The sequence below is a fragment of the Pelobates fuscus genome, chromosome 13 (genome assembly GCF_036172605.1).
Source record: "Pelobates fuscus isolate aPelFus1 chromosome 13, aPelFus1.pri, whole genome shotgun sequence".
In the NCBI taxonomy this organism is placed as follows: Eukaryota; Metazoa; Chordata; class Amphibia; order Anura; family Pelobatidae; genus Pelobates; species Pelobates fuscus.
In genome coordinates, this window is record NC_086329.1 from 87,064,110 (window position 1) to 87,086,815 (window position 22,706).

At 43.2% G+C, this 22,706-nt stretch overlaps 1 protein-coding gene across 1 annotated transcript in view; it reads right to left on the reverse strand.

Annotated features, from left to right (window-relative positions):
* The window catches only part of LOC134583395 (unconventional myosin-Ie-like), a 37,360-nt gene that overhangs the window by 11,220 nt on the left and 3,434 nt on the right, over positions 1–22,706 (reverse strand). The window contains exons 2-12 of the mRNA XM_063440294.1: positions 20,125–20,262; positions 17,445–17,534; positions 15,272–15,366; positions 7,795–7,882; positions 3,679–3,768; positions 3,372–3,503; positions 2,799–2,933; positions 1,800–1,932; positions 1,418–1,614; positions 975–1,055; positions 56–142 (exon numbers count right to left, since the gene is read on the reverse strand). Of these exons, the coding sequence (XP_063296364.1) occupies positions 56–142; positions 975–1,055; positions 1,418–1,614; positions 1,800–1,932; positions 2,799–2,933; positions 3,372–3,503; positions 3,679–3,768; positions 7,795–7,882; positions 15,272–15,366; positions 17,445–17,534; positions 20,125–20,202 (1,206 nt within the window). The 5' untranslated portion in view covers positions 20,203–20,262. The remainder of the gene's footprint in view (positions 1–55; positions 143–974; positions 1,056–1,417; positions 1,615–1,799; positions 1,933–2,798; positions 2,934–3,371; positions 3,504–3,678; positions 3,769–7,794; positions 7,883–15,271; positions 15,367–17,444; positions 17,535–20,124; positions 20,263–22,706) is intronic.

The following is a 22,706-nucleotide window of genomic DNA, read 5'->3' on the forward strand; positions in this document are numbered from 1 at the left end:
CCCGCCATGTCACCCCTTATTAACGTCAGACATGCAATCAGTGGCCCCATCTCACCTGCTCAGCTTTCAGGGTCAGCTCGATGAAGATCTGCTGGAGTTTCTCATTCACAAAGTTTATGCAGAATTGTTCAAAACCATTTTTCTGTAAGAAAATGCAAAGTAAGGGTTAAATGTCCTATTTTCATTCACATCTGCCCCCAACATTACATTAACCACAGAATTCATTTACCCCCATACCATTCAAACTAGTATATTTACCCCATACATCTCCATATACCGCACCCACAGTGGATCTACCCCATACATCTCCATATACCGCACCCACAGTGTATCTACCCCATACATCTCCATATACCGCACCCACAGTGTATCTACCCCATACATCTCCATATACCGCACCCACAGTGTATCTACCCCATACATCTCCATATACCGTACCCACAGTGTATCTACCCCATACATCTCCATATACCGTACCCACAGTGTATCTACCCCATACATCTCCATACCGTACCCACAGTGTATCTACCCCATACATCTCCATATACCGTACCCACAGTGTATCTACCCCATACATCTCCATATACCGTACCCACAGTGTATCTACCCCATACATCTCCATATACCGTACCCACAGTGTATCTACCCCATACATCTCCATATACCGTACCCACAGTGTATCTACCCCATACATCTCCATATACCGTACCCACAGTGTATCTACCCCATACATCTCCATATACCGTACCCACAGTGTATCTACCCCATACATCTCCATATACCGTACCCACAGTGTATCTACTCCATACATCTCCATATACCGTACCCACAGTGTGCATCTACCCCATACATCCATATACTGTGCATATACCCCATACATCTCCATATTCTATACCCAGTGTGCATCTACCCTGTGCATCTCCATATACTGACCCACATTGTGCAGCTACCCTAAACCGCGCTCTCCCACATACCTGGAATATCTCAAAGCCGTATATATCAAGTACCCCAATGTTATATTCTTCCTTTTCCTTCCTCATTGCTTTATTGACAGCCTGAAGAAGATGGAAAATAATATCAGATACACAAAATATTATAAGAGGGCAGACAGGCACACAGGGACAAAAGGAGCAAATATAGGCAGTGGTGGGCCTGGGAGGGGAGGATCACCGTGGCGGGTTGCCGGTGAGGGGAGGATCATCGTGGCAGACTGGTGAGAGGATCACTACAGTGGCGGGCCTGGGGAGAATGGTAGGCAGGACCTGGCCTTGGGGATTATAGAAGATCACAGATTCGCAAGCATGCAAGAGACATGGGGCTCCAACAGAAGGATCGGACAGAAATGGAGCTGCTGAAAACACAACAAATAACACTAGAGTGAAGACAGATACAAAGTAAAAAAAAAAAGATTCCACACCTCTACAAGGTAATCAAAGAGCCGAGAGTAGAGCGCTTTGGAGAGAGCATCACGTGTAAAAGAGGCCTGCTCCACATTCAGAGTGACATCAATTACTTCTGACTTCCCACCCCATTTACTGTCCATCTTTCGGCTTGTTAACTTCTCCTGCAACCTCTCCTGGTCGATGCCAAGCAGGTACGCTGGAAATGCCAGAACTGAGGAGAAAAAAAAAAAAAGTTACATTTAGAGATTTCCTTGTTCCCATCAGTCACTCGCTCTCAGAATCCAGTCACTCATTCTCAGATTCCCCTATTACAATCTCTACCATTCCTCTGTCAAACATACCACCTTCCCTTTATCACAGTCTTATAACTCAGCCTTCCCAGGTTAATGGACTTACAGTCCTGGCTCTCCACCATTGCATAGTTTCCACTCTCTTTGAAGGCAATATTGCCCAGGTGGAGGATTCCAGCCACCAACTGGAGAACAGAAGCCCGAGCTTCGAAAGGCAGTCCCACCACATCCATCGCAGCCTAGGGAGAGTCCAGGGTAAAATGATTATATATACAGATTTCATAAATCAGCAGCAGCAATTCACTACTGATCTCCACAGGCAACAGCAAAGCACAGAGCAGTAAAAATAATACTACAGGAATCGGATAGAGTGCAGGAATTACAAGAAGTGTGGGAATGGGGTGGGAGGGGGGGGGGGAATGCAGGGGCTCTTCTACTGCTCTCTGACTTTCTTCACCCACCCTATCCTTCATCCTCTCCCATTCTCTTTTGCCCCTTTTTAAGTGTTTCCTGTTGTTCACTCCACAAACGTACTAGATTTATTTGTTGCCGGTAACCAATAACCTACTCCACTACAATATTAGGCCAATGACTACATCTACGGAGGTTGGGCTAGAATATTAAGCTTATTTATTGCAACATTATTTTCTTTTTATTGAGTCCCTGTATGTTGTGTACAGGTAGTCCTCATTTTATAACCTGTTTGACGACTCAGACTTACGACCAGCTCTCTAGTGCGGGTATTTAAGGAATTCCCCACGTTAGCGAGCTGGCCTACGTTTGGGGAATCTTCCCCGAACATAGATCTGTACTGGTGCGCATGCTCTGTAGCGCATCCTTACTTACCAACCAATTTGTTTTACAACCGAGTTGTAAGAACGGAACCCGATCGGTAAGTGAGGAGAACCTGTAAATGTTAAAAACCTTTTAATATTTGTAAAAAAATTAAAAAACAAAATGAGTAGAATATGCCGGAGCTCCAGGTTTGGAGTAGAAGTTCGGAGTAGATAGTACATTACATCAAACCATAAATAAAAACAGAATGAGCTGTATCATCAGACCATGAGAATAGGAAAGACCAAGCCCCCACTATTCCAGAACTCACCATGGTTTCTGCAAACTCCTCTTTGTCGCTTACATCTTCCACCTTGTATATAGCCGACTGATTGAGGTACAAGTAGTAATCAGGTGATGTTATACCAAGATTCTCCCGATCCTCAGCTGTCGCTCCTTCCAACAGCTGTTAGATTACATTTAGGATATTACTGCACTGTAAAGATTGCAAGCTCTGTGGTAGAGCTTTATGCTCTACAATTTATGACCAGCCTACAGATTGAAAACTCTGTGGTACAGTTAATGCTCTAAAATCTATTACCAGCCTACAGATTGCAAGCTCTGTGGTACAGCTTAGTGCTCTAAAATCTATTACCAGCCTACAGATTGCAAGCTCTGTGGCACAGCTTTATGCTCTAAAAAGTTATTACCAGCCTACAGATTGTAAGCTCTGTGGTACATCTATGAATTAAACGATTTATTACAGGCCTACACAGACTGCAAGCTCTGTGGGACATCTAATATTACAGACCTATACATTGCCAGCGTCGAGTCAGGCTTTAACATGAATGAACAAGCCTTAAGTTATTGGCTACATGGAGTCGGGTCAAACTTTAAGCGTCACCTGATAGAAGATGTGGAAGTTTCTTTCCCCTGCGTTCTGATTGACAACTCGTGACTTCTCCAGCAGGAAGTTTGATATCTTCCCTCCATCTGGTTCTCCTCCACGGCTGAACTGGATTTCAAAATACTTTCCCTGCAGGAACGATAGGCCATGTATAGGTATAGCACAGAATGATACAACTGTATGACGGCACAAACCCAGACCGACAGGTCTCGATCACCAAACAAAAGGGACTTTGTTAAGACAGACAGAAATCAGATGTAAAGTAAAGAAAGGCAAATAAAACACATCAAAGAACAGGACTTACAAATCTGCTCGAGTTGTTGTTCCGCACGGTTTTAGCATTGCCAAATGCCTCAAGGAGAGGGTTGGATTTGAGGATGATGTCTTTCACTTGCTGAAAGAGAAAACATTCACAAACCCAGGGGCATTTAAAGAATAGTATAGTTAATATCAGACAGTGCTTATAGAAATAGTAAATACAGTAAGATTAGACGTCTTCCCCAGTATAAGGCTCAGACTGCATCTATTCCCTGTATAATGCATAGTTACTAGTAGTAGCAGCGATTATATAGTGCCAACATGTTCTGCAGCGCTTTACAATTATACAAATAAGATATTTTAAGTCAAAGAAGGCCCTGCTCTGCTGCCCTGTCCTGGTTTCCCAGTTCTAAGGCAGCGATGTTACTAGCAGTTTCAGCCCTCCCAGTATAAGAACCCACTTTAGGTAAGTTCCTCCAGTATAAGAACCCACTTTAGGTAAGTTCCTCCAGTATAAGAACCCACTTTAGGTAAGTTCCTCCAGTATAAGAACCCACTTTAGGTCAGTTCCCCATTACAAGAACCCACTTTAGGTAAGTTCCTCCAGTATAAGAACCCACTTTAGGTCAGTTCCCCATTACAAGAACCCACTTTAGGTCAGTTCCCCATTACAAGAACCCACTTTAGGTCAGTTCCCCATTACAAGAACCCACTTTAGGTCAGTTCCCCATTACAAGAACCCACTTTAGGTCAGTTCCCCATTACAAGAACCCACTTTAGGTCAGTTCCCCATTACAAGAACCCACTTTAGGTCAGTTCCCCATTACAAGAACCCACTTTAGGTCAGTTCCCCATTACAAGAACCCACTTTAGGTCAGTTCCCCATTACAAGAACCCACTTTAGGTCAGTTCCCCATTACAAGAACCCACTTTAGGTCAGTTCCCCATTACAAGAACCCACTTTAGGTCAGTTCCCCATTACAAGAACCCACTTTAGGTCAGTTCCCCATTACAAGAACCCACTTTAGGTCAGTTCCCCATTACAAGAACCCACTTTAGGTCAGTTCCCCATTACAAGAACCCACTTTAGGTCAGTTCCCCATTACAAGAACCCACTTTAGGTCAGTTCCCCATTACAAGAACCCACTTTAGGTCAGTTCCCCATTACAAGAACCCACTTTAGGTCAGTTCCCCATTACAAGAACCCACTTTAGGTCAGTTCCCCATTACAAGAACCCACTTTAGGTCAGTTCCCCATTACAAGAACCCACTTTAGGTCAGTTCCCCATTACAAGAACCCACTTTAGGTCAGTTCCCCATTACAAGAACCCACTTTAGGTCAGTTCCCCATTACAAGAACCCACTTTAGGTCAGTTCCCCATTACAAGAACCCACTTTAGGTCAGTTCCCCATTACAAGAACCCACTTTAGGTCAGTTCCCCATTACAAGAACCCACTTTAGGTCAGTTCCCCATTACAAGAACCCACTTTAGGTCAGTTCCCCATTACAAGAACCCACTTTAGGTCAGTTCCCCATTACAAGAACCCACTTTAGGTCAGTTCCCCATTACAAGAACCCACTTTAGGTCAGTTCCCCATTACAAGAACCCACTTTAGGTCAGTTCCCCATTACAAGAACCCACTTTAGGTCAGTTCCCCATTACAAGAACCCACTTTAGGTCAGTTCCCCATTACAAGAACCCACTTTAGGTCAGTTCCCCATTACAAGAACCCACTTTAGGTCAGTTCCTCATTACAAGAACCCACTTTAGGTCAGTTCCCCATTACAAGAACCAACTTTAGGTCAGTTCGCCAGTATAAGAACCCAGTTTAGGTCAAATCCCAAGTATAAGAACCCAGTTTAGGTCAGTTCCCCAGTATAAGAACCCAGTTTAGGTCAGTTCCCCAGTATAAGAACCCAGTTTAGGTCAGTTCCCCAGTATAAGAACACAGTTTAGGTCAGTTCCCCAGTATAAGAACCCAGTTTAGATCAGTGCCCCAGTATAAGAACCCAGTTTAGATCAGTTCCTTCAGTATAAGAACCCAGTTTAGGTCAGTTCATTCAGTTTAAGAACCGAGTTTAGATCAGTTCCTTCAGTATAAAAACCGAGTTTAGGTCAGTTCCCCAGTATAAAAACCGAGTTTAGGTCAGTTTCTTCAGTATAAGAACCGAGTTTAGGTCAGTTTCTTCAGTATAAGAACCGAGTTTAGGTCAGTTCCCCATTATAAGAACCCAGTTTAGGTCAGTTCCCCCAGAATAAGAATCAAGTTTAGGTCAGTTCCCCCAGAATAAGAATCCAGTTTAGGTCAGTTCCCCCAGAATAAGAATCCAGTTTAGGTCAGTTCCCCCAGAATAAGAATCCAGTTTAGGTCAGTTCCCCCAGAATAAGAATCCAGTTTAGGTCAGTTCCCCCAGAATAAGAATCCAGTTTAGGTCAGTTCCCCCAGAATAAGAATCCAGTTTAGGTCAGTTTCCCCAGTATAAGAACCCAGTTTAGGTCAGTTCCCCTGTATAAGAACCCAGTTTAGGTCAGTTCCCCCGTATAAGAAACCGAGTTTAGATCAGTTCCCCATTACAAGAAACCGAGTTAAGATCAGTTCCCCCGTATAAGAAACCGAGTTTAGATCAGTTCCCCATTACAAGAACCCACTTTAGGTCAGTTCCCCATTACAAGAACCCACTTTAGGTCAGTTCCCCATTACAAGAACCCACTTTAGGTCAGTTCCCCATTACAAGAACCCACTTTAGGTCAGTTCCCCATTACAAGAACCCACTTTAGGTCAGTTCCCCATTACAAGAACCCACTTTAGGTCAGTTCCCCATTACAAGAACCCACTTTAGGTCAGTTCCCCATTACAAGAACCCACTTTAGGTCAGTTCCCCATTACAAGAACCCACTTTAGGTCAGTTCCCCATTACAAGAACCCACTTTAGGTCAGTTCCCCATTACAAGAACCCACTTTAGGTCAGTTCCCCATTACAAGAACCCACTTTAGGTCAGTTCCCCATTACAAGAACCCACTTTAGGTCAGTTCCCCATTACAAGAACCCACTTTAGGTCAGTTCCCCATTACAAGAACCCACTTTAGGTCAGTTCCCCATTACAAGAACCCACTTTAGGTCAGTTCCCCATTACAAGAACTCACTTTAGGTCAGTTCCCCATTACAAGAACCCACTTTAGGTCAGTTCCCCATTACAAGAACCCACTTTAGGTCAGTTCCCCCAGAATAAGAATCAAGTTTAGGTCAGTTCCCCCAGAATAAGAATCTAGTTTAGGTCAGTTCCCCCAGAATAAGAATCCAGTTTAGGTCAGTTCCCCCAGAATAAGAATCCAGTTTAGGTCAGTTTCCCCAGTATAAGAACCCAGTTTAGGTCAGTTCCCCTGTATAAGAACCCAGTTTAGGTCAGTTCCCCATTATAAGAACCCAGTTTAGGTCAGTTCCCCAGTATAGAAACATAGAATGTGACGGCAGATAAGAACCATTCGGCCCATCTAGTCTGCCCAATTTTCTAAATACTTTCATTAGTCTCTGGCCTTATCTTATAGTTAGGATAGCCTTATGCCTATCCCACGCATGCTTAAACTCCTTTACTGTGTTAACCTCTACCACTTCAGCTGGAAGGCTATTCCATGCATCCACTACCCTCTCAGTAAAGTAATACTTCCTGATATTATTTTTAAACCTTTGTCCCTCTAATTTAAGACTATGTCCTCTTGTTGTGGTAGTTTTTCTTCTTTTAAATATAGTCTCCTCCTTTACTGTGTTGATTCCCTTTATGTATTTAAATGTTTCTATCATATCCCCCCTGTCTCGTCTTTCCTCCAAGCTATACATGTTAAGATCCTTTAACCTTTCCTGGTAAGTTTTATCTTGCAATCCATGAACCAGTTTAGTAGCCCTTCTCTGAACTCTCTCTAAGGTATCAATATCCTTCTGAAGATACGGTCTCCAGTATTGCGTACAATACTCCAAGTGAGGTCTCACCAGTGAGACCCAGTTTAGGTCAGTTTCCCAGTATAAGACCCAGTTTAGGTCAGTTCCCCAGTATAAGACCCAGTTTAGGTCAGTTCCCCAGTATAAGACCCAGTTTAGGTCAGTTCCCCAGTATAAGACCCAGTTTAGGTCAGTTCCCCTGTTACTCAGTATAGTATTTCATACCTGAACCTTTGGGCCTCCACCAGACACCTTTGAGACATATCCCATAATATATTTAGCAGCTACTGTTTTTCCTGCTCCACTTTCACCACTGCAAGAAACACATCAGCATTAGAGAGTGCAATCCTATCCCTTTACACTGTGTACACACACCATGCACCATCCTTCCACACCCCGTACAATGGTACTTTACAACTGTATTTTATGGAATTTCAGGAAGTTTTATATGCAGTCAGAACATAAGAGGAGCTATTGTGATTTTATGCTGAATAAGTAATGTCTTTTCGCACTGTAATCATTGCAACATTTTATCTTTTCTCCTCTAGATTGTAAGCTCTTATGGCATTAAAAACAAAGAGTGGTGTAAATGACAAGCTCATGGGCAGAGTCCTCTATTCCTCTCATTGCATTTGTGTGTGTCTATATCCTCAAAATGGTAACACTCTGTGGAATATGTTGGTGATTTATCATCACCATATAAAAATAATAATATTAATATATTAAAACGTCTATATTAAAATTTAGTTACAGCCGGCCGTGGCTTTCACATTCTTGGAGTAGTTCTTGCGGTGTGGTATCATGTCATAGCAAAGGTATGGGCATGTGAAGACCCAAATGGGACAGATGAGAGTATCTTCCCAGCTGGCCAAGAGTGCAACAGCACTAGAGCACAATGGAGCATGAGGTCTGCACCTCCAGCAGGTGCAGACACCACAGGGACGGGGACACACGATCTGACGATTCCCAGAGATTCCAAGCATTGGCGTGGGTTACTTTGACAACGCTCCAACTCACTGGTAAAATGCCAGACCAGAATGAGAGCTAGATAGAGTCTACATCAGTGGAGACCACAATATCCATACTGGATACACAATACTGGACCACCAGAGATTAATGAAGACTCCTGCCCCCCTCCCTAGCCAAAAGGAAGTTAAAAGAGGTCAAAACATTTTTTTTAAGTGTTACTTTAAAAAAATAGGGCTTGCACTCTAAAAGACTCCAAAGTGTGTATGGGGGGATATTACATTATCTTCGATATTGCGCAGTGTGTATGGGGGGATATTACATTATCTTCGATATTGCGCAGTGTGTATGGGGGGATATTACATTATCTTCGATATCGCGCAGTGTGTATGGGGGGATATTACAGAACCTCTGATATCGTGCAGTGTGTATGGGGGGATATTACAGAACCTCTGATAACGTGCAGTGTCTATGGGGGATATTACAGAACCTCTGATAACGTTCAGTGTGTATGGGGGGGGTATTACAGAATCTCTGATAACGGGCAGTGTGTATGGGGGGATATTACAGAACCTCTGATAACATGCAGTGTGTATGGGGGGATATTACAGAACTTCTGATAACGTGCAGTGTGTATGGGGGATATTACAGAACCTCTGATATCATGCAGTGTGTATGGGGGGATATTACAGAACCTCTGATAACGTGCAGTGTGTATGGGGGATATTACAGAACCTCTGATAACGTTCAGTGTGAATGGGGGGGGGGGATATTACAGAACCTCTGATAACATGCAGTGTGTATGGGGGATATTACAGAATCTCTGATAACATGCAGTGTGTATGGGGGGATATTACAGAATCTCTGATATCATGCAGTGTGTATGGGGGGATATTACAGAACCTCTGATAACGTGCAGTGTGTATGGGGGGATATTACAGAACCTCTGATAACGTGCAGTGTGTATGGGGGGATATTACAGAACCTCTGATATCGTGCAGTGTGTATGGGGGGATATTACAGAACCTCTGATATCGTGCAGTGTGTATGGGGGATATTACAGAACCTCTGATATCGTGCAGTGTGTATGGGGGATATTACAGAACCTCTGATATCGTGCAGTGTGTATGGGGGGATATTACAGAACCTCTGATAACGTGCAGTGTGTATGGGGGGATATTACAGAACCTCTGATAACGTGCAGCGTGTATGGGGGGATATTACAGAATCTCTGATAACATGCAGTGTGTATGGGGGGATATTACAGAATCTCTGATATCATGCAGTGTGTATGGGGGGATATTACAGAACCTCTGATAACGTGCAGTGTGTATGGGGGGATATTACAGAATCTCTGATAACATGCAGTGTGTATGGGGGGATATTACAGAATCTCTAATATAGTGCAGTGTGTATGGGGGGATATTACAGAACCTCTGATATCGTGCAGTGTGTATGGGGGGATATTACAGAATCTCTGATAACGTGCAGTGTGTTTGGGGGGATATTACAGAACCTCTGATAACATGCAGTGTGTTTGGGGGGATATTACAGAACCTCTGATAACGTGCAGTGTGTATGAGGGGATATTACAGAACCTCTAATAACGTGCAGTGTGTATGGGGGGATATTACAGAACCTCTGATAACGTGCAGTGTGTATGGGGGGATATTACAGAACCTCTGATAACATGCAGTGTGCATGGGGGATATTACAGAACCTCTGATAACGTGCAGTGTGTAGGGGGGATATTACAGAATCTCTGATAACGTGCAGTGTGTATGGGGGGATATTACAGAACCTCTGATATCGTGCAGTGTGTATGGGGGGATATTACAGAACCTCTAATAACGTGCAGTGTGTATGGGGGGGATATTACATTATCTCCGATATCGTGCAGTGTGTATGGGGGGATATTACAGAACCTCTAATAACGTGCAGTGTGTATGGGGGGGATATTACATTATCTCCGATATCGTGCAGTGTGTATGGGGGATATTACAGAACCTCTGATAACGTGCAGTGTGTATGGGGGATATTACAGAACCTCTGATAACATGCAGTGTGTATGGGGGGATATTACAGAACCTCTGATAACGTGCAGTGTGTATAGGGGATATTACAGAACCTCTGATAACGTGCAGTGTGTATAGGGGATATTACAGAACCTCTGATAACGTGCAGTGTGTATGGGGGGATATTACAGAACCTCTGATAACGTGCAGTGTGTATAGGGGATATTACAGAACCTCTGATAACGTGCAGTGTGTATGGGGGGATATTACAGAACCTCTGATAACGTGCAGTGTGTATAGGGGATATTACAGAACCTCTGATAACGTGCAGTGTGTATGGGGGGATATTACAGAACCTCTGATAACGTGCAGTGTGTATGGGGGGATATTACAGAACCTCTGATATCATGCAGTGTGTATGGGGGATATTACAGAATCTCTGATATCGTGCAGTGTGTATGGGGGATATTACAGAACCTCTGATATCGTGCAGTGTGTATGGGGGGATATTACAGAATCTCTGATATCGTGCAGTGTTTATGGGGGATATTACAGAACCTCTGATAATGTGCAGTGTGTATGGGGGGATATTACAGAACCTCTGATAACGTGCAGTGTGTATAGGGGATATTACAGAACCTCTGATAACGTGCAGTGTGTATGGGGGGATATTACAGAACCTCTGATAACGTGCAGTGTGTATGGGGGGATATTACAGAACCTCTGATATCGTGCAGTGTGTATGGGGGATATTACAGAATCTCTGATATCGTGCAGTGTGTATGGGGGATATTACAGAACCTCTGATATCGTGCAGTGTGTATGGGGGGATATTACAGAATCTCTGATATCGTGCAGTGTTTATGGGGGATATTACAGAACCTCTGATAACGTTCAGTGTGAATGGGGGGGGGGGATATTACAGAACCTCTGATATCGTGCAGTGTGTATGGGGGGGGGATATTACAGAACCTCTGATAACATGCAGTGTGTATGGAGGATATTACAGAACCTCTGATATCGTGCAGTGTGTATGGGGGATATTACAGAACCTCTTATATCGTGCAGTGTGTATGGGGGATATTACAGAACCTCTGATATCGTGCAGTGTGTATGGAGGGATATTACAGAATCTCTGATATTGTGCAGTGTTTATGGGGGATATTACAGAACCTCTGATAACGTTCAGTGTGAATGGGGGGGGGGGGGATATTACAGAACCTCTGATATCGTGCAGTGTGTATGGGGGATATTACAGAACCTCTGATATCGTGCAGTGTGTATGGGGGATATTACAGAACCTCTGATAACGTTCAGTGTGAATGGGGGGGGGGATATTACAGAACCTCTGATATCGTGCAGTGTGTATGGGGGGGGGATATTACAGAACCTCTGATAACGTGCAGTGTGTATGGGGGATATTACAGAACCTCTGATAACGTGCAGTGTGTATGGGGGGATATTACAGAATCTCTGATAACGTGCAGTGTGTATGGGGGATATTACAGAACCTCTGATATCGTGCAGTGTGTATGGTGGATATTACAGAACCTCTGATAACGTGCAGTGTGTATGGGGGGATATTACAGAACCTCTGATAACATGCAGTGTGCATGGGGGATATTACAGAACCTCTGATAACGTGCAGTGTGTAGGGGGGATATTACAGAACCTCTGATATCGTGCAGTGTGTATGGGGGATATTACAGAACCTCTGATATCGTGCAGTGTGTATGGGGGATATTACAGAACCTCTGATATCGTGCAGTGTGTATGGAGGGATATTACAGAATCTCTGATATCGTGCAGTGTTTATGGGGGATATTACAGAACCTCTGATAACGTTCAGTGTGAATGGGGGGGGGATATTACAGAACCTCTGATATCGTGCAGTGTGTATGGGGGATATTACAGAACCTCTGATATCGTGCAGTGTGTATGGGGGATATTACAGAACCTCTGATAACGTTCAGTGTGAATGGGGGGGGGGGATATTACAGAACCTCTGATATCGTGCAGTGTGTATGGGGGGGGGGATATTACAGAACCTCTGATAACGTGCAGTGTGTATGGGGGATATTACAGAACCTCTGATAACGTGCAGTGTGTATGGGGGGATATTACAGAATCTCTGATAACGTGCAGTGTGTATGGGGGATATTACAGAACCTCTGATATCGTGCAGTGTGTATGGTGGATATTACAGAACCTCTGATAACGTGCAGTGTGTATGGGGGGATATTACAGAACCTCTGATAACATGCAGTGTGTATGGGGGATATTACAGAACCTCTGATAACGTGCAGTGTGTATGGGGGGGATATTACATTATCTCCGATATCGTGCAGTGTGTATGGGGGATATTACAGAACCTCTGATAACGTGCAGTGTGTATGGGGGATATTACAGAACCTCTAATAACGTGCAGTGTGTATGGGGGGGATATTACATTATCTCCGATATCGTGCAGTGTGTATGGGGGGATATTACAGAACCTCTGATAACGTGCAGTGTGTATGGGGGGATATTACAGAATCTCTGATAACGTGCAGTGTGTATGGGGGGATATTATAGAACCTCTGATAACGTGCAGTGTGTATGGGGGATATTACAGAACCTCTGATAACGTGCAGTGTGTATGGGGGGATATTACAGAATCTCTGATATCGTGCAGTGTGTATGGGGGGATATTACAGAACCTCTGATATCGTGCAGTGTGTATGGGGGGATATTACAGAATCTCTGATATCGTGCATTGTGTATGGGGGGATATTACAGAACCTCTGATAAGGGGGGATATTACAGAACCTCTGATAACATGCAGTGTGTATGGGGGGATATTACAGAACCTCTGATAATGTGCAGTGTGTATGGGGGGATATTACAGAACCTCTGATAACGTGCAGTGTGTATGGGGGGATATTACAGAACCTCTGATAATGTGCAGTGTGTATGGGGGGATATTACAGAACCTCTGATAACGTGCAGTGTGTATGGGGGATATTACAGAACCTCTGATAACGTGCAGTGTGTATGGGGGATATTACAGAACCTCTGATATCGTGCCGTGTGTATGGGGGATATTACAGAACCTCTGATAATGTGCAGTGTCTATGTGAGGTGGCGCCATTATCACAAAATGCGAAATTGTAGCAAATAATTATGGTTTATTATTTATTTAAAAAGAAACCTCTGTTGATTAAGTCAAATGCCAATGCTGTTAGAAAACTGAATTCAGTGGAATTATTTGGTTTGGTTGCAGGGTATAAGGGCATAACCCTAAAAATATTATATGAGAAGAGAAAGGGGCTGGACAGGGATTAGAGTGGAATCCTCCCCATTCACAGTCCCTATACCCCGAAGTAATATTTGTTCATAATAAAGTGGCAAAAAAATGCCCGTATAGAACTTGAATGAAATATAAAGAAAATAATAAATTTTTATTAATCCCTCTTAGGGCGAAAATTAAAAAGAAAATAGGTGAAAAAATCAGTGAAAAGTGTATATAAACAGTAAAAAAATAAGCATATATACAGGAGTCGTCTATTGTTAGCTAAGTTCTCCGTGCACCTTTAAGTAGTAGTAGTACCAAGCTACTGAAATGGGTTTCTGAGACAGACAGTGTAAATGTGTATTCACATAGTTTGTAACAATGTCTCAGTGACCACAGTAGCTATTTTAGTGTGTAGGAGACGGAAGGTGAATCACAGTACTGACATCCCCCTCAAGGGTTAAAGCTGATAGATATCACCCCTAAAGGGAGATAGAAGAGTTATTGATTGTCTGCCATATATTTAGGGTATAACCGAAGAACAAAGGAGCTATTCTTTTGCCTTAATCTGTGGCTAAAATTCGTCAAGATAATCACTCCAGAATTTAATGATAACGGGTCCCCTCAAAGGATAGATACAGCAGAGAATCAGTAAATATACTCATAGGTTCACCCTAATTTAGAGAGGAGATGGAGTATACGGTACAGGATTCTAAGAGACTCACTGAAAGAGTCTCTTAAAGTGGAAAAGCTGACAGTAAGAAATCGTCGCTTCCCTGGTGAGCTTAAATGCTTAAATCTGAGCGTAATTGCTACATAAGCTAAAGTGGCGACGGAAGGAACTGAATATTAGTCGAAATCCTAAGTCCCAATTTCTAAAGAACGATCAGATAAACCAAAACTATTCTTCTCCTATTATAAGCTACAGTGCACAGGATACCTAGACTACCTGAGCTAAATAGAGACCATGTGGTCGCGGTAAAAACTCAACGCGCGTTTCGGCGCTGCTGATGCGCCTTTCTCAAGAGTGTGGTCACTGAGACATTGTTACAAACTATGTGAATACACATTTACACTGTCTGTCTCAGAAACCCATTTCAGTAGCCTGATACTACTACTACTTAAAGGTGCACGGAGAACTTAGCTAACAATAGACGATTCCTGTATATATGCTTATTTTTTTACTGTTTATATACACTTTTCACGGATTTTTTCACCTATTTTCTTTTTAATTTTCGCCCTAAGAGGGATTAATAAAAATTTATTATTTTCTTTATATTTCATTCAAGTTCTATACGGGCATTTTTTTGCCACTTTATTATGAACAAATATTACTTCGGGGTATAGGGACTTTGAATGGGGAGGATTCCACTCTAATCCCTGTCCAGCCCCTTTCTCTTCTCATGTAATACAATAATAAACTAATAAGCAGCGATATAATGTGTCTTACCTGATAATCACACATTGGTTCTCCCCATCTATAAGCATATTGCGGTACATGTTGTCAGCCAAAGCATAGATATGCGGTGGGTTTTCATACTGAGCCTGCGGAGACAGAGACGAGGTATCTGTATATCATTACGAAAACAAGACGATGTACTGTTTACAGACAATCCAAACCCGACGCTTCTGTGTGTTGTATGACCCGGGAGATGCACGGAGAGGGCATGTGTAGATGGCTACAGGGAGTATCTGCATATGCTGGGCTTTACGTATGACCTTGCTGTATATGTAAGGAAATGCATATTGAGCAGAAACAGATCCTGTGACCTAGAATTTAAAGGGACGCTCCAAACACTGAAAGCAGTTTCGCTTGCTTCGGGCTTTATATTTGAAGAGAGCCCTTCGTTTCCCTTTTACATAAAGTACATATTTTAATAGAAATTGGCACTTTTTGATACACCCCATATGTCAGACAAGCGGTCTTGTTATGTCCTGGTTTGGTTAGCTCGGTGGAGAGTCAGGGCATGGCTCAGGGCAAAGACTTCTTATTGAGCAGCATTGGAAAGTCTGATTGGACAGTCACAGAAAGTCTGGCATACCACCAAAGTGACCTATTTAGGAGGGACAGTCCCTATTTTTGGGCCAAAATCCCACCGTTCCCATTTTCTATCCTATGCTCCCTCTTTTCTAGAAGTTCCATATTGTTAGTGTGTCTGAGTGTATAACAGAGCCTCACAGCAATAATAATTGAATGTGTCTTTAAACTTCAATAAATGTGTTTTGAAATAAATTAGTGTACAAGATTGCTTGTTCGTGTTCTAAATTCCATTTAGTTGCAGAAATTGTTATTTGTAAGTCACCTAAAATTTCCCAGAACATCCCCGCTCCTGGCCCACACACCCGCAAAAAATAATAAGTCCCCTCTTTGTCCATTTGAAATGTTGGGAGGTAGGAAAAATGGCCTCCCCTATCTACAGCTTTTGCAAGCTGATTTTTAATATACCTCTTATGAAACAATTTGATTAAACACATACATGTTATCATTAGGGGTATATTACTACGTAGTGATTTTTATTAATTGTATTTCAACAGAGGAGTGTTCCTTTCATAAACGGTCAATTTATCAACAGGGAAAATTGTTGCAGGTTTGCAAGTTGACCACTATGTGGCAGCACTGAGTTGCTAACTCCCCTTTCACCTTAGAACTGTTGGGACACATAGCTGTGACTTGTCAGAGAGGCTCATATCTCCTGCGTGTGTCTACACATCAGGTGCGGCCTCAAGACAGAGATCAGCGCGTAGAGTGACTCACTACCATCCAGTTCCCATCATCCTCTCTGCCCATTCATGTGATATAACAATATCCTCAAATTAATTCTCAGATACTACTAAGGACCCCAAGACTCTAAAAAGAACCAGAAGACAAAATCAACAGCACTTGAACTTTTACTTTGACGAGAACCCAACAGGGTTGCACAATATCATAATCAATATTCCCATATCCTGCCAAATAAAACAAAAGGTTAAAAAAAAATTTAAAAAAGAAACTCTTCACTTAAAGGGACACTCAAAAAGGAAATAAATAAAAATCACTGTTTAGTAGATATACCCCAATTAAAAACTTGCATGCATTTAATTATGTATTTTTTCATTTTGGGTGGATATAAAACAAGCTTGCCAAACCTGCAGATCTCTTGTCTGCTGCCTTTGCCAGCCCTCCCCTTCTAACCCCGCCCAGACAGTCTGTGGGTGTCCAATCACAGACTTCCCAATGCAGCTCAATGAGTAGTCTTTGTAAGTCATGTGATCTTCTCAGTGAATTGTTATAGTGCTTCTAGTCCTCTCGAAGGAAGGAAGGCGCTAGGGGACTCCAGACACTATAACAACTTCAATAAGATTAAGCCGTTGCAGTGATTACAGTGTTTCTCTATATACAATTAAGAAGGAGAACTGCACTGCACTGTAAACATAGATCTTCGAAACTTAAAGAAAAGGTGCAGAGGTGACCACATCTCCACCCCATTATCACAAGTAGAAGATAAAGGAAGTCCAGGGACTCAGTATTCTTTACGGCAACTTGTGCAACATGTTTAGTATGTTCCACTAAAGTCTGCCATAAAAATATTGAGTTTTAACAGGACAAGAAGAATAATAACCACAAATAAATCCTTTTAACTCACCGCTCCCTGATACATCTCAATTTCTCGATCTGTAAAATACGGCAGCTGCTTGAAAGGGTTAATAGAAATCAGTACAGGGCCGATGTATGTCTGAGAGGCATTAAGGAAGTAGAACAAATAGATGTGGAGATACTGGGCATCTGAGACAGAAACACATTTTTAGGGGGCGGAGCCAACCAGCAACCTGAACGGTCGCACACTGCATGAGCTCCTGTGCTGCAGGGCCCAAAATCGACGATTAACAAAAAACTACCTGCTGGAAATTTCCACAAGTGCGATATTTGAACGGATGAAACAAACACGGACCTGCCGACATCAATCATGACACCCAACTCAACCGGGTACCGCAGCAGCTACGTGAGGCCTAGCGGAGGCATGGGGGTAGGATGGCCACCTTCCCGCCAGACGCTTCCCGCACTGAACAAGCGATATGCACTCACCCCCCCCCCCCGAGGACCGATGGGGGTTATCACGGTCTCCGCCGGACGGGGTACCCCGTGCACCGCATCAAGCGACGGACACCATAGACCCCCAACATGGAGCGGAGCAAGGGGCCACCAAGATGGCGGATCACTCTGACACGAGAGTGTCGGACAAGCGATGGCAACAGCATGCTACAGCAGGAACTGCAGACCACACAAAAGACTCTATCGCATTAATCTTTGACCACTTCTGGGCCAAGTTGGAGGCATACTTACAGCCCGAGACACCGAACCGGACCCCACCCGCGCAGGTCAGAGCCGTCGGCAGTAGGGGGAAAGGGGATACTCTAAACCCCCGCGTCAAGGCCCCTCCCGGACCGGGAGCAACACTGGGTATATCCCAGAGGTGCCAGCCATACTGGCGGAGAGTGATGAAGCGACTACGCAAGCAACCGACTACACACCTCCGTACCACCCCAAAAAGGGCGACCCTGGGCCACACAGGACCCCAGGCTCATGGCTCACGAGCACCAGCTTCCACACGGTTCCGGGGCAAGGGTGGACCCCCACACCTAGAACGGCAGGGCTCTACCCAGCGGAGACAAGCCCCAGGCACCAGACTGGAGTCCAAACGGTGCCCGACACTCACTGAGAACCAGGCCCGCAGCACAACACTCCGGAGGCATACCGGAGGGGGGCATACCGACCACGACATTTACACAGCCAACCATCCACATGATCTGAGCATACAGGGGAGCCTCAGCCCAACGACGCCTCACCTGATCATACTGGACCCGAGGGACTTATCGGTATGTGATCTGCCAGAGCCGACCACGGGTGTAGGCTGACACCCACTGACTCTCGTTGCCGCACGGCGGCCTGGACTGCCGACATGATTCCACATCTAAGCAGCCCTTGCGGACTATGTCCCTCCAGCTCTTTATTTTTATTTTTTCATATGCTGGTAACCATTTCTCATGTTTGTGTTTGTATTTGCGTTTAGCCATAGTTAAGTCTAACTGCCTACTTACGCCTAGTTACATTGACATACTGTGGTATATTATATAAGCGATAAGAGATCTGTAATAGTCTGACCTAGCCAAACCACACCACGGCACCCGCAGCATGACCTACCTCAACCTGTGGTTAGGATAGCTTGTTGAATCATACTCACGTTTCACTTTTCATAGGCTACTCACGCTAGCATGTTATTTTTATTTTATTCATATGATGGTAACTATTTCTCATGTGTGTGTTTGTATTTGCGTTTAGTCATAGTTAGGTCTAACTGCCTCCTTACGCCTAATTACACTGACATACTGTGATATATTATATAAGCGATAAGAGATCTGTAATAGTCTGACCTAGCCAAACCACACCACGGCACACGCAGCATGACCCAACTCAACCTGTGGTTAGGATAGCATGTTAAACCATATTCACGTTTCACTTTTCATAGGCTACTCACGCTAGCATGTTATGATCTAACAACAATGTTTAACAGCCTGTTATTTTCATGATTATACAACCATAATATAAAATGAGGCTATGTGATACTCAGGGATGATGTGAATTGCACTGTATTATACCCGTGATGTACAACACTTTATCGTCTCCCTTTTTTCTATTCTGTACCCTATATAACTTTATGCCTCAATAAAAAAAAAAAAAGAGATTGACAAGAAACACATTTTTAGAAATTTGTTTACAAACAAAATGTGCATCTCTCGTCCCCTTTAAAAAAAAACAAAAAACATTACAGTAGGGTCAAAATTTTGTAAAACAGTTACACAGGTTTTAAGATACTTTTCTAGTATTTCTACTTGTATTATTAACCTCCCGCGCTAAGCACCAAATAATTTCTAGCATATACTTTCTCTTTCTACATAGGGGCTCATTTACATATCATTTTTTTTTTTATTAAATTGTAACTTGTTTTAAAATGCATGGATGGACGTAGTGGACAGGAGTATGGGCTACCTGTAATCCACAATTGCAAAATTTTGGGAAAAGTGACATCTGTTATTAAAATATATATCTTATTGGTTTTGTTTGAAAATACAAATATTTTGGGGGAAAATGACTAACGTCACACAGAACACGTGAGCCTAGATAATGGTCTCTTTATATAGTTTGCATAGTATGTATCAAACTGGTCTTTCTGGGGTGCTGTGGGAATTGCGCAGTTAAAGTATTATTAATTATAAAGTGTTCCTGGTTGCTTCAGTTGCAGCTACAATCCTGTCTTATAAGGATACAAAGATGTAATCGTCCATATAGCGTTTCTTCAGATTGTCCACAATCGCTTCTTCCGTGATCTTGGATAGGAGGACCATATCGTCCACACCGCTCTGGCGCACATTTTGCGTCTGCCAATGATACCGCTCCTTACTGCCCTGTGAACGAAGATGGGAAACTTGCTGTTATTGGAAATCCAATCAAATGGGGGCACTGCCATAATAAAATGACCTCACAGATAGCAGGAGTTTCTAATCTAATCATTCTCACACCAGATCTCTTTATACCAGAGGTCGGTAATCTCTGGCACTGCAGATGTTCTGGACTACATTTCCCTTGATGCTTTGGCAGCATTCTGTCTGTTAGAGAATTATGGCAGGTGTAGTCCATCTGGAGTGCCGAATATTGCCTACCCCTGCTCTATACCACGAATATATCATCCTTCATCTAGATCTTACCTTTATGTTAGCAAATCACCTTCGACTCTGCGATTTAGTGAATTAACCCTTTATGTCATTTGCAGAGCAGCGGCCTGGTCAACATGGATTGCCGTACTCTGTAATGTGGATAAGGGTAGTCATAAAATAACAGCCTAGAGGCGAATATAAACAGGAAAATGGGTGTGAGATGAGCCCACACAGCACACGCCCTGATTCCTCATTAAACTCTTGGGCTGTAATGACTGGGTGTATGTGCTGTATACGGCATGCTGAGATCTCATAACTGGAATTGGCCACAGAACCCAGGTATCGGCTGCTCTCTAACACAGTGTGACCATGACCATAGCAAGGCTAAATAACTGAGAAAATAGAGGTATGTTTACACACAGGTTAGAAGACAATGTAACTTAGAACATATTATTGCACAAATATTAAAGTCCAGGAAAAACAAACTAATGAAAAACAGCTGCGGCACAGGGCACAAAGAGAGGGTAACTCTAAGGAATGGAAAAGCAGAAAAAGGATGCATCACCACCCCGTGTCTGTTTTATCATCTGTGTGTCCAGGTATCCGCTGGTATCTACCATCTTGTCCATTACCCTGTATGCCAACGTGTTTAGTGGTATCACCTTGTCCGTTACCCTGAATGCCAATGTTTTTAGTGGTATCTACCACCTTGTCCATTACCCTGTATGCCAACGTGTTTAGTGGTATCACCTTGTCCATTACCCTGTATGTCAACGTGTTTAGTGGTATCTACCACCATGTGCCTGTTTTACTGTATGCGCCCGGTATCGTTCGGTATCAAAAGATGAGAAAGCAGCTCCACTTCTAGCAGTAAACCCTCTCTTATTACCCAGGTTAGTGAGTGTATATCTTAGCCAAGCAGGACAGCCTGAAACTGCACGAGATACCTGGCTGCAGCATTGATCAGTCTGTAATGAATGCTGCCACCAGGCTCACCTTCCTGACTGTCCAATATCCCCATTTTAGAATTGTACAACGCTGCGGAATATGTTGGCGCTATATAGATAATAATTATAGGACAGGAATGAAAGGCATGGGTCGGAGAAAGATTGCTTCGGTGCAATTCAGTTACATTACAGAGCTCATCCAAGCAAACAACCTTCGCCCACCCAACACTCCCTCCAGGAATACTTCACACGAGTATAGACAAGACAGGACAAGATGTGGGAATACCCACAATGCTTTGCAATCTCCTTGACTGAACTGTTTGGTTTGAACAGCAAAAAAAAAAATATCTCTCAACAATCTGATGGCACGATTTCTCTATTATTCTTTGTAAATCAGAATTTATTTATTTATTGCGGATATTGCTTATATACAACATAAAGTTAAATGATGGAGCCATTTATATGTAAGGAGCCATATTCCACCACCTCCATTTAATCATGGATTGTTCTACACTGATAGTCATTTGGTTCTACAGTAGACATTACTCTGCAACGTCATAAGTAAAATGCGGGCGATGTTCGATGTTAAAGTGCTGGCACGCACCTCATGTGCTGAGTGCATCATTAGAAGATTTAGCAGTTTTCTTAAAAAGGGCAAGTTTAATTGATCGTGTAAGACTCACCTAAAAAGCTTGCCTTGACAGGGCAGGTGAGCTTACACTTCAAAGAGACACTATAGGCACCCACACCACTTCATCTCATTGAAGTGATCTGGGTGCAGTGACCTTGTCAATTTAACCCTGCTAATGCAAATATTGCAGTTATTGAGAAACCCCAATAATTACATTGCAGGGTTAACTCCACCCCCAGTTACTATTTACCAGACAGCCACTATAGGCACTTCCTGGTGGTTAGGCGACTTTTGCACGAGCACATCCAGCATCTGCTAAAACCCCACAGGAAAGCATTGATTCAATGCTTTCCTATGGGGTAGTCCTAATTCGATCTCTGCGCTCACCGCGCACGTGGCCCACCCCGGTGGAGGAGCAGAGGCGAAGTATGACCCAGCACCAAGGGAATCAGGTAAGTGACAAATTGTATTTAACCCTCTCAGTGCCATAAGGTGGGGGGCAATTTGTATTCCTAGCATTATAATTTCCCTTTAATTACGTTGAAATAGGATTAAATTTTTTTAAAAAAAATAGCATAGGGAATTAGGTAGAGCACTGGTAAGTGATTTTGCCTGAT